At 46.8% G+C, this 11,661-nt stretch overlaps 1 protein-coding gene across 2 annotated transcripts; it reads left to right on the forward strand.

The window, feature by feature from the left end:
• Window positions 1-3,575: 3,575 nt before the first annotated feature.
• LOC137603248 (SUN domain-containing protein 3-like) lies at window positions 3,576-11,427 on the forward strand. Of its 2 annotated transcripts, XM_068326497.1 has the most exons (10): window positions 3,576-3,652; window positions 3,972-4,148; window positions 4,270-4,362; window positions 4,501-4,597; window positions 9,470-9,681; window positions 9,771-9,974; window positions 10,091-10,191; window positions 10,605-10,781; window positions 10,903-10,995; window positions 11,134-11,427. In XM_068326497.1, exons 5-10 carry the CDS (start codon window positions 9,477-9,479, stop codon window positions 11,257-11,259), a joined length of 906 nt encoding a protein of 301 aa, XP_068182598.1. In that variant the 5' UTR covers window positions 3,576-3,652; window positions 3,972-4,148; window positions 4,270-4,362; window positions 4,501-4,597; window positions 9,470-9,476; the 3' UTR covers window positions 11,260-11,427. The 2 variants fall into 2 exon arrangements, with proteins under 2 accessions (XP_068182598.1, XP_068182600.1); XM_068326499.1 differs by lacking the exons at window positions 3,576-3,652; window positions 3,972-4,148; window positions 4,270-4,362; window positions 4,501-4,597 and adding an exon at window positions 7,382-7,463.
• The last annotated feature ends 234 nt before the right edge of the window (window positions 11,428-11,661 follow it).

Consider the following 11,661-nt stretch of genomic DNA (forward strand, 5'->3'; position numbering starts at 1 on the left):
CTTTCTGGTTTATTTCCTTTTCTTCATCAGGATGGAACGTCGCCTGGCTCCAGACTGACCTCAGGTCAGCTGACTGATCACACAGGAAGTCCTCCGTCTCTTCTTCTGCTGTAGCGTCCGGCGTGAACCTTTGTGTCGATGGACGGATGCGTGCGTCTGTCCAGGTCTGGGTCATGTGACAGGTCACCAGCCGTTACCCCTAAATGAAGCGCCCACAACTGCTCCCGTGTTGTGGATTAAAGTCAAACCAGATTATCCTGAGACCCAAAAAGTATCTTAATCCCTGCTTCCATTCCCACCTCCCGTCTCTGTGAAGTGGAATTTTCTGCAGTGACTAAAGAAAACCAAACTGGAGTAGACCGGACCAGAACACACTCCAGGTGTCATTGTCTCCGTTACCCCGAGATCAGAGGCCCCCCACCACTGATTCATTATTGTAATGATTATTATTGATTGATTGTTCACCCTTTGACTGAAATGATCAGTATTTCTCCTACGTTGAATGAACTGATGGTAAGTCACTATATTTAAAATAAACCTCATCAGTTCAGTCACTTCAATCCAGTTTTTAATAGAATTATTTCTTACAATTATTTTGTTCAGAGATATTGATTATCAATTTATGAAAAAAAGGTTGTTTATTGTCTGTTGATGTCTGGGTTTACATCAAACCACTGATTTATCGTTAGGCTCCAGCTGTCCTGGTGTGTTAACGGTTGTTGAGCAAATGAAGGCGGTCTGTTAAATATTGTCTTGATGAAAGCGGTCTGTGGAGATAAAGAGGGTGGGGACCGCTGGATCTCCTGTCCCAGTATGAAGCAGTGGATGAGCAGTGAGGTGGAACAGCTGCTGAGGGAACCACACCCTGCCTTCAGGTCTGGAGATGTGGGGCTTTACAGCTCAGCCAGATCAAACCTGAAGAGAGGCATCAAGCGGGCGAAGGCAGCTTACGGCAGAAAGATTGAGGGACACCTCAGCGACGCAAACCCCCGACGTGTTTGGCAGGGCACCCGTGAACTCCTCAATATGAACCGCTCCAGTGCTCCCACCACCAGCACCAGCTCAGACCTAGCGGAGGAGGCAAATTTATTTTTACTAGGTTTGACGTTGGAGAGGAGCAGGATGCCCCCACGCTGCTGCCCGCTGATACCCTAACCCTCACTGTGAACACAGAGGAGGTCAGGAAGGTGCTCCGGTGTGAACCCAGCGCGTTGCCTAGGAATAAACACATCAAAGACACTAAGATCACATGATTTTACCGTGTCTTCAAAGGATCAGAACTCTCACTGCTAACAAAATTAGCATGTACCTGTCCTTGGTTCAAAGACACACCCTTTCTTGTGGATCAAAGGGATTCATTCTTTTGATGTATCCTATATATATATATAATATATATATACACGTCAGTAACGGTCTGGCGTTACAATCGATGACAACATGTCACGACGTAGTTCTCGTTTGCAGGGCAATGGTTACTATGGCAGCGATGGTAATCCTGTCATTTCATACAAATGCAACCCCATCAGGTAGAGTAGATGATGTTAGTGTGATGTCATGTTAGTGATAGGCTGGCGACTCGTCCAGGGAGTACCCTGCTTGTTGCATGTAGCCAGCTAGGATAGGCCGAACCTTAATCCACCAAATAAATAAGCGACTCCCTTGTCAGCCACGGTTTATACTGGAGCCTATCCCAGCTGGCTACATGCTACAAGCAGGGTACACCCTGGAGAAGTCGCCAGCGCATCACAGAGGAAATATATTGTGATCTTCAGCTGTCGTCTTCATCACATTCAAATTTCATTCTATCCTAAAGTTTTTCTCTGAGGAGAGGCTGTTTTGAGGAAGTCAACTATGTCCCCGTTAACACAATGTCTGACCATGAACACAACTATGAACAAAACTATGAAGAACACGATGAGGAACACGACCTGAACAGCAGGACGGACACCAACAAAGGGAGTACTTGTAGTTCTCGTGGGCGACGTTCCTTCTGGATCGGCATCACAGTGCTGCTATTGGTGTCAGGTAGTTGATACCCTTTAATTCTGATCAGAGCAGAGATGTTTGTCCTCTCAAGTCTTGTCCTGGTCTGACGGAAGGCTTTGTGCCTACAGGTGTAGTCGTGTTCAGCATTGTGGGTGAAACACACCTGATGAACGTGAAGCCACAGCAGCAGCCAGTGGTTGACTCAGAACTAATGGAGACCAAGCTCCTGATGAGAGAGATGGAAAAGAAGGTGACGCAGATGTTGGACTACGTTCAGAGGAAGGTTTCTCCTCTGGTAGACAATTTACCCAACTTTGCTTTAGAAAGTCAAGGTATGTCTTCATCTCAGTTGATAAGATTTTGTCTTTGTATTTCTGATTGCAATGACCTGTAACGTTCATGACAAAGACGAAGTTCTGGATTTACCGGTCCATCTACGTTCCTACTCTCACCTATGGTCAGGAGCTTTGGGTCGTGACCCAAAGGACAAGATCCCGGATACAAGCGGCTGAAATGAGTTTCCTTCGTAGAGTGGGGGGGGCGCACCCTTAGAGATAGGGTGAGGAGCTCAGTCATCAGGGAGGGGCTCGGAGTCGAGCCGCTGCTCCTCCACCTCCAGTGGAGCCAGATGAGGTGGCTCGGGCATCTGTTCAGGATGCCTCCTGGACGCCTCCCTGGGGAGGTGTTCCAGGCATGTCCTACCGGGGGGAGACCTCAGGGAAGACCTAGGACACGCTGGAGGGACTATGTCTCTCGGCTGGCCTGGGAACACCTCGGGCTCCCCCCAGAGGAGCTGGAGGAGGTGTCTTGGGATTGATAGACAGACAGACAGACAGACAGACAGACAGACAGACAGACAGACAGACAGACAGACAGACAGACAGACAGACAGACAGACAGACAGACAGACAGACAGACAGACAGACAGACAGACAGACAGACAGACAGACAGACAGACAGACAGACAGACAGACAGACAGACAGACAGACAGACAGACAGACAGACAGACAGACAGACCATTACATTACATTACATTACATTACATTACATTACATTACATTATGAATAAATAGTGGATAAACACCAGGAGAAAAAGAAACACTGACATCACAGGACAGACACTACACTAACAGACACATGCAGCACTAACAGGACTTATATACTAAACTATAACTAAAATATAAACAGTATAAAATTAAATTAAATCCATTTAACCCCGTGCTGACCTCCCACCTCCCCCCCTCTCCTCCTGAGAGAGTCATTGTCATTGGAGTCATTGGGGCCAGGAAAAGAGATATGGACCATCTGAACAGACTCATCCCCTGAGCCCGCTCTGTGGATGAGTCTGTTCAGACGGTCCATATCTCTTTTCCTGGCCCCCCCACCCCAACACACAATGGCGTATGACAGCACACTGGAGACTACGGAGAGAGGGAAGTATGGGCATTCCTTCGGACACTGTTGCCCCTGTGACCCAGCGGTCGAAGATGAATGGATGGATGGACGGATGAAATGTAAAGACATTTTACCCATTTCTGAGTGTTGAACGTGTGTTTCTTTGTAGGTGCATCACTCATTAAAGATTTGAGCTCAAACAACTACGACTGGCTTCCCTGGTGGCTTCCTGCAAAATATGTCACAAACAGTCCCCGAATTGTTATTCAGGTATGAGCATCGAACCCTAACCCCAACCCTAACCCTAAACCCTGACCCTGACCCTGACCCGGAACATAACCCGGAATCTAACCCCTAACCCTAACCCCTGACTCTAACCCTAACCCTAACTCTAACCCTAACCCCTAACCCTTACCTCTAACCCTAACTCCTAACCTCTAACCCTAACTCTAACTTTAACCCCTAACCCCTAAACCTGATTCTAACCCCTAACCCTAACCTCTAACCCTAACCCCTAACCCTCACTCATACAAACTTTCTCCGAACATCCTCTCGATGTTTTTCTATGGCTTTCTGTCTTTATGAACAGGCGCATTCACTACCTTTGGTTCCGGGTGAATGCTGGTCCTTTGCAGGAGACCGTGGTCATCTCACGATCTCCTTGAGTCACCCAGTAGCTATTACCCATGTTTCACTGGGTCACATCACCAAAGATCAGAGCCCTTCCCACTCCATCAGCGGTGCTCCAAGGTCCTTTTCTGTCTATGTGAGTACTGGATTGGTCACAGTTTGACCAGAACTGCTCTTCAGACCACTTTGCTGGTGTAGCAGTGAAGCGTAGAAGCGTAACATCCACAGGTCGTTCATTGTTATTTGTCTCTCTGCAGGGAATGAGTACACTGGACGGGGGTGACATGACGTTACTGCAGGACTTCACCTATGACGACAATGGAGACTCCATCCAGACCTTCGAAGTCGTTGTGAGTATTAAACCTAGAGTCCAAATTCAAACCAAGCAGTCTGCCGGCGGCAACCTGGTGGCCCCCATCCCTCTCCAGGTTGGATGCAGATTAACATCATACCCACCTCTAAATCTTTTCTCCTTTGTGTCTCACCAGGGTCATGAAGAGAAGGTCTTCAAATATGTGAAGCTACAAATTGAGAGCAACTGGGGAGATCCAACTTACACTTGCCTGTACAGCTTCAGGGTACATGGTAAGAGGTCACCAGTGATTGAAGCCTGAAGACAGAGGTCCCCGTTGTTCCTGGCTTGTACCCTACGGAACAATCACGGAACACGAGCTGCTCTACATTCTCCATCGAGTACTTGAGGCTTCGTTGGAGTTTGCCCAACCACTTCAGGGTGGCAGTGGCTCAGTGGTAGAGCAGGTCGTCCAATGATTTAAGGATTGGCGTTCGATTCCTGCTCCCGCCTTGCCATTTGTTGTTGTGTCCTTGGGCAAGACACTTTACCCTCTTTGCCTCCAGTGAGGCACTCGCTGGTGTGTGAATGTGTGTGATTGTTCTGATGGTGGTCGAAGGGGCCATAGGGGCAGATAGGCAGCCACGCTTCCGTCAGTGTGCCCCAGGGCAGCTGTGGCTACATACATATCTTAGCGTCACAAAGTATGAATGAGGAGTGATTGAATAACGGATCCACTATGAAGCGTCTTTGAGTGTCCAGAAAAGCGCTATATGAATCTCATCCATTATTATCATCATTATTATTGTTATTATTATTATCATTACTATTATTACTATTATTATTACTATTATTACTATTAGTACTATTATTACTATTATTATTACTATTATTACTATTATTACTATTATTACTATTATTACTATTATTACTATTATTACTATTATTATTAGTATTATTCCATCCGTCAAACGTCCGTTGTTGTAAACACCAGGCTTGTCCTGGCAACATGAGTGTTCCATCCGACCGGTCAAGGAAGTTGTCTGCCCTCCAGAGTCAAGGTCCTGTCCGGGGTTTCTTCCTCCATGAAGGAGTTTCCCCCCCCTGCTGTTGCTCATGCTTGCTCTGGAGGGTTCTGTTGGGTTTCTCTTCCTGAAAAAGCGCCTCAACATGTCTGCTGATGTGATGAACTCATTGGTTGCCAGCGCTTTGTACCGATCGATCTCCTTCGGCAGACTTTCCCAGACGCTGGACTTTTATCGGTGTTTTCTTTCTATTCGTGAGCGACCCAGGATGCTAGTCGGAGCGACACCGTGTTCTCTGAAATATGCAAACGTTGCTGCAACTTCTACGTCTTCCTCTGAATGGCCATCCTCTGTTCCGTGATTGGACCAGTCGTCATGACACTAAATTCCATGTCTCACGTATTCCCTGACTAACGTCTAGGGGGGTTTACTCTGGGTGCTCCAGTTTGCCTATTTTAAAAACACTAAAGCAGGGATTTTATCCCACATCTCTCAGTGGATTTTCAGAGCAGTAACGCTGAAAACTTGCATTTCAGACAACTTCTTGTCCATGAAAGCATTGTCTGTCTTTTTCTTTCTAAAGTGTATAGAAGTAAGACATAAATCAACAGTTGTTCCTGGTGTGAATCTTTTTTTTCATCACCTTCTTTAACTTTTTTCTTCCCTTAGTTGTTCTTTAAGTCATAAACGTTCTTTGAATCATTAAACTGAAAGTCCAGATGAACCCCGGGTTCGATCGTATGTTCACGTGACCATCACCAACATGTTGATGAGAGTTTCAGCAACCTCTTTACTGGGATTGCAAATTATCCATCAATCCATCCATCTTTTTGTAGCTACCAGGATATGGATGGATTGGACCTTGGCGTTGGTTAACAGTTAACAATTTTACCGACTTCCTGTCAGAAAATCTGAAGAGATTAGAGATTGGATTTTGGCCTTCCCTTATTTCCTGCTTCGGTCTTAAGTATTGTAGATGGATCTAAAAGGGGAAGTGGTTTCCTGTTACCACTAGGGGGCAACATCAACATGGACAATGTGGAGAAGAATCCAGGGTGTCTTAAAACCTGCAAATCTATGATGGAGTTGCTGAGCTGGTCATTGAATACGATTGATAGAATATTCTCTACCAGACAATCGATCCTGGTGAGCGTTCATGCTGCATGATGGGAAGAGACTGCAAAGGATGACCAAACATCAGCGGACACTGTTTCCTTCAAAGGAAACAAGTGCTCAAAGTTCAATGTATGAATATGTTCAATAGATTTTGTGATGAGAAAAGGGTTTAAATAGAATTTTGGGGACAGGGACGATGCAACTCAGACGGATTCTACCCGTCAACCCAGGTTTTTTTGGATGTTGATTTTGTAATTGAAATGAAGGTAATGAAGACTGTTCTAATGACATGCAACCAAAAAAGATTAAAAAAATAAAACTCCTTTTCAAAGGTGACTTTGGTTCTAAATTTTACATATGGATTGATGACCTTGAGAAATAAAATGGAAAACAATTTCAGGACAAAGCACCATGAGTGAAGCAGCTGTTCAGGAAGTTGTAGAAAATGTTTAATTCAAGACTATTAAAGGAGGATCTAGACGCAAACAACACCAAGGTCTTTTTATTAAAGTCCTTCTGGATCATTTCATTTTTTCATTCATTGTCAGTACCCGGTTCTTCCACTGTCGTGGGTTGCAGAGTTGCTGGAGCCTATCTTAGTTGAATTGGGTTGTAAGGCAGGGTAAACTCCAGGTGCAACGCCGGTGCATTGCTGCGTTATGAAAGACACACAAATACACACCAACCAATTCACCTAAAGTGGAGGCTTCTGTTTCAGGGGCGGTCTCTTCTGTTTCAGGGGCGGTCTCTTCTGTTTCAGGGGCGGTCTCTTCTGTTTCAGGGGTGGAGACTTCAGTCTCTGGGATGGAGATGTCTATCTCAGGGGCAGACACTTCTGTCTCAGGGACAAAGACTTCTATGTCAGGGGCAGAGACTTCTGTCCAGGAGTGGAGACTTGTTTTCAGGGGTGGAGACTTCTGTTTCAGAGACATCAGTGGAGGCTTTCGCGTTCTTAATCTGGTTTCTGTGATGGCGACGGCAATAGCACTGATGGTGATGGCAGCTTTTCCTGTTTGAGGTCAGCGAAAGACAACAAAAAGACTAGCACTCGCAAAAACAGTATGGAAAGATTTTTGTTGCGATGTGCTATCTGAATAGTAAAAGCTCTTGAGCTATTAAATGAGCACACAAGCCAGGGTTTTTCAAACGAGTGCACTGAGAATTGAATTTAAAGGTACCGAGAGGGAGCTATACGCTCCAGGGTGTGGTTTAGTCTACAGGAAGACAGGAAGTATGTATATGAGGAACTCTAACCCTAACCATGAGCACACACACGGGCCAGAGTGCACGCACACACACACACACACACACACACACACACACACACACACACACACACACACACACACACACACACACACACACACACACACACACACACACACACACACACACACACACACACACACACACACACACACACACACACACACACACACACACACACACACACACACACACACACACACACACATTCCTCACTGAGGTAGTTAGTTAGCTAGTTAGTATGTACACCTGTAACAAAGACTAAATAAAAGCACAGGAGCAAACAAAGAGTATTAACTGTGTGATTGTACAGTACGTACGATCAAAGGAGAGTAGGTCAAAGGTCAGAATGGCCAGACATAAAAGCTAAATCAAGAGAGCAGAACTTTATTGATCCCTTAAGGAGGGACTCCCTTAAGAATCAAGAATAAAGAATCAGTTTAATTGTTGTTGTTAAATCCAACAGCAAAATTGGTTGTTCTCCTTCAGTTCAGATACATTTAAGGAAAATCTATCTATCTATCTATGAGACAAAGTAAAAACAAATAGATAATAATAGAGACAATAGACAAGAACATTTGCCTCCACTTACCCCAAGTGGAGGGGTTTGAGTATCTTGGGGTCTTGTTGACGAGTGAGGGAAGGATGGAACGTGAGACTGACAGACGGATCGGTGCAGCTTCTGCAGTGATGCAGTCGCTGTAGGTCTGTGGTGGTGAAGAAGGAGCTGAGTCGTAGGACGAAGCTCTGGATTTACCGGTCAATCTACGTTCCTACTCTCACCTATGGTCAGGAGCTTTGGGTCGTGACCCAAAGGACAAGATCCCGGGTACAAGCGGCTGAAATGAGTTTCCTCCGTAGAGTGGGGGGGCGCACCCTTAGAGATAGTGTGAGGAGCTCAGTCACCAGGGAGGAGCTCGGAGTAGAGCCGCTGCTCCTCCACCTCCAGCGGAGCCAGCTGAGGTGGCTCGGGCATCTGTTCAGGATGTCTCCTGGACGCCTCCCTGGGGAGGTGTTTCAGGCACGTCCTACCGGGGGGAGACCTCAGGGAAGACCTAGGACACACTGGAGGGACTATGTCTCTGGGCTGGCCTGGGAACGCCTCGGGCTCCCCCCAGAGGAGCTGGAGGAGGTGTCTGGGGAGAGGGAAGTATGGGCATCTCTGCTGAGACTGTTGCCCCTGCGACCTGGCCCCGGATAAGAGGTTGAAGATGGAGGGATGTTTGGAGACAAGATCACAAAGGAAACAGGGCAAAAGGGCAGAATGAAGACTATCAAATGTACAATCAAATTCTGCTAGCAGAATTAGCATGTATGTCTGAATTGTTCTTTGTTCAAAGACACGCCCTTTCCTGTGGATCAAAGGGATTTGTTCTTTTGATGTATTTTATATATGGTTGTAATGATCTGGTGTTACAGCAACTGACGACAACATGTCACGACGTAGTTCTCGTTTGCAGGGCAATGGTTACTATGGCAGCGATGGTAATCCTGTCATTTCATACAAAATCCAACCCTTCAGGTAGAGTAGATTATGTTAGTGTCCCGTGATATGCTGGTGACTCGTCCAGGGAGTACCCTGCCTGTTGAATGTAGTCTACAAGGCAGTCGTTTAATTACCTGGTGAGTCACAGTTAGGCCTATCCCAGCTGCAACAGCCAGGTTACACCCTGGACAAGTCGCCAGCGCATCACAGGCAATATATTGTTATCTTCAGCTGTCGTCTTCATCACATTCAAATTTCATTGTATCTTTAAGGTTTTATATGAGGAGGAGCCGTTTTGTGGAAGTCAACTATGTCCCCGTTAACACAATGTCTGACCATGAACACAACTATGAACAAAACTATGAAGAACACGATGAGGAACACGACCTGAACAGCAGGACGGACACCAACAAAGGGAGTACTTGTAGTTCTCGTGGGCGACGTTCCTTCTGGATCGGCATCACAGTGCTGCTATTGGTGTCAGGTAGTTGATACCCTTTAATTCTGATCAGAGCAGAGATGTTTGTCCTCTCAAGTCTTGTCCTGGTCTGACGGAAGGCTTTGTGCCTACAGGTGTAGTCGTGTTCAGCATTGTGGGTGAAACACACCTGATGAACGTGAAGACACAGCAGCAGCCAGTGGTTGACTCAGAACTAATGGAGACCAAGCTCCTGATGAGAGAGATGGAAAAGAAGGTGACGCAGATGTTGGACTACGTTCAGAGGAAGGTTTCTCCTCTGGTAGACAATTTACCCAACTTTGCTTTAGAAAGTCAAGGTATGTCTTCATCTCAGTTGATAAGATTTTGTCTTTGTATTTTTTGATTGTCAGGAACTGTAAAGACATTTTAACTATTTCTGTGTTGCTGAACTTGTTCGTGTGTTTCTTTGTAGGTGCATCACTCATTAAAGATTTAAGATCAAACAACTACGACTGGCTTCCCTGGTGGCTTCCTGTAAAATATGTCACAAACAGTCCCCGAATTGTTATTCAGGTATGAGCATCGAACCCTAATCCTGACGCTAACCCCATGACCCTGACAATAACCCCCTACCCGAACCCTAACCCCTAACCCCTAACCCTAACCCTAAGTCCTAACCTCTAACCCTAACCTCTAACCACTAACCCCTTACCCTAACCCCCAACCCTGGACTCCTAACCCCAAACCACAAACCCCTAACCACAAACCCTTGACCCTAACCCCAGACCCTACCCCTAACTCCTAACCCCTGACCTCTACCCTAACTCCTAACCTCTAACCCTAACTCTAACTTTAACCCCTAACCCCTAAACCTGACTCTAACCTCTAACCCTAACCTCTAACCCTAACCCCTAACCCTCACTCATACAAACTTTCTCCGAACATCCTCTCGATGTTTTTCTATGGCTTTCTGTCTTTATGAACAGGCGCATTCACTACCTTTGGTTCCGGGTGAATGCTGGTCCTTTGCAGGAGACCGTGGTCATCTCACAATCTCCTTGAGTCACCCAGTAGCTATTACCCATGTTTCACTGGGTCACATCACCAAAGATCAGAGCCCTTCCCACTCCATCAGCGGTGCTCCAAGGTCCTTTTCTGTCTATGTGAGTACTGGATTGGTCACAGTTTGACCAGAACTGCTCTTCAGACCACTTTGCTGGTGTAGCAGTGAAGCGTAGAAGCGTAACATCCACAGGTCGTTCATTGGTATTTGTCTCTCTGCAGGGAATGAGTACACTGGACGGGGGTGACATGACGTTACTGCAGGACTTCACCTATGACGACAATGGAGACTCCATCCAGACCTTCGAAGTCGTTGTGAGTATTAAACCTAGAGTCCAAATTCAAACCAAGCAGTCTGCCGGCGGCAACCTGGTGGCCCCCATCCCTCTCCAGGTTGGATGCAGATTAACATCATACCCACCTCTAAATCTTTTCTCCTTTGTGTCTCACCAGGGTCATGAAGAGAAGGTCTTCAAATATGTGAAGCTACAAATTGAGAGCAACTGGGGAGATCCAACTTACACTTGCCTGTACAGCTTCAGGGTACATGGTAAGAGGTCACCAGTGATTGAAGCCTGAAGACAGAGGTCCCCGTTGTTCCTGGCTTGTACCCTACGGAACAATCACGGAACACGAGCTGCTCTACATTCTCCATCGAGTGCTTGAGGGTTCGTTGGAGTTTGCCCAACCACCTTTTAAAACACCAGGCTTCTTGGCAACAAGGCGGTCCTGACTGGTCAAGGCAGATATCCAACCTCCAGAGTCTGGCTCCGCCCTCCAGAGTGTGGCTCCGCCCTTAAGAATTGGGGACCCGCCCTCCAAAGTCAGGGTCCCGCCCTCCAGAGTCTGGCTCCGCCCTTAAGAATTGGGGGCCCGCCCTCCAAAGTCAGGGTCCCGCCCTCCAGAGTCTGGCTCCGCCCTCCAGAGTCTGGCTACGCCCTTAAGGGTTGGGAGCCCGGCCCCCAAAGTCAGGGTCCTGCC

This window comes from Antennarius striatus, chromosome 10 (genome assembly GCF_040054535.1).
Source record: "Antennarius striatus isolate MH-2024 chromosome 10, ASM4005453v1, whole genome shotgun sequence".
Classification (NCBI taxonomy): domain Eukaryota; kingdom Metazoa; phylum Chordata; class Actinopteri; order Lophiiformes; family Antennariidae; genus Antennarius; species Antennarius striatus.

What these genes read in the sequence shown, in the direction of transcription:
- LOC137603248 (XM_068326497.1), top strand. Translation starts at nt 9,477, where the DNA reads ATGAGGAGGAGCCGTTTTGTGGAAGTCAACTATGTCCCCGTTAACACA. An exon ending in CTTTGCTTTAGAAAGTCAAG is followed by an intron (nt 9,975 to 10,090) that starts GTATGTCTTCAT and finishes GTTTCTTTGTAG; the next exon opens with GTGCATCACTCATTAAAGAT. An exon ending in TCCAGACCTTCGAAGTCGTT is followed by an intron (nt 10,996 to 11,133) that starts GTGAGTATTAAA and finishes GTGTCTCACCAG; the next exon opens with GGTCATGAAGAGAAGGTCTT.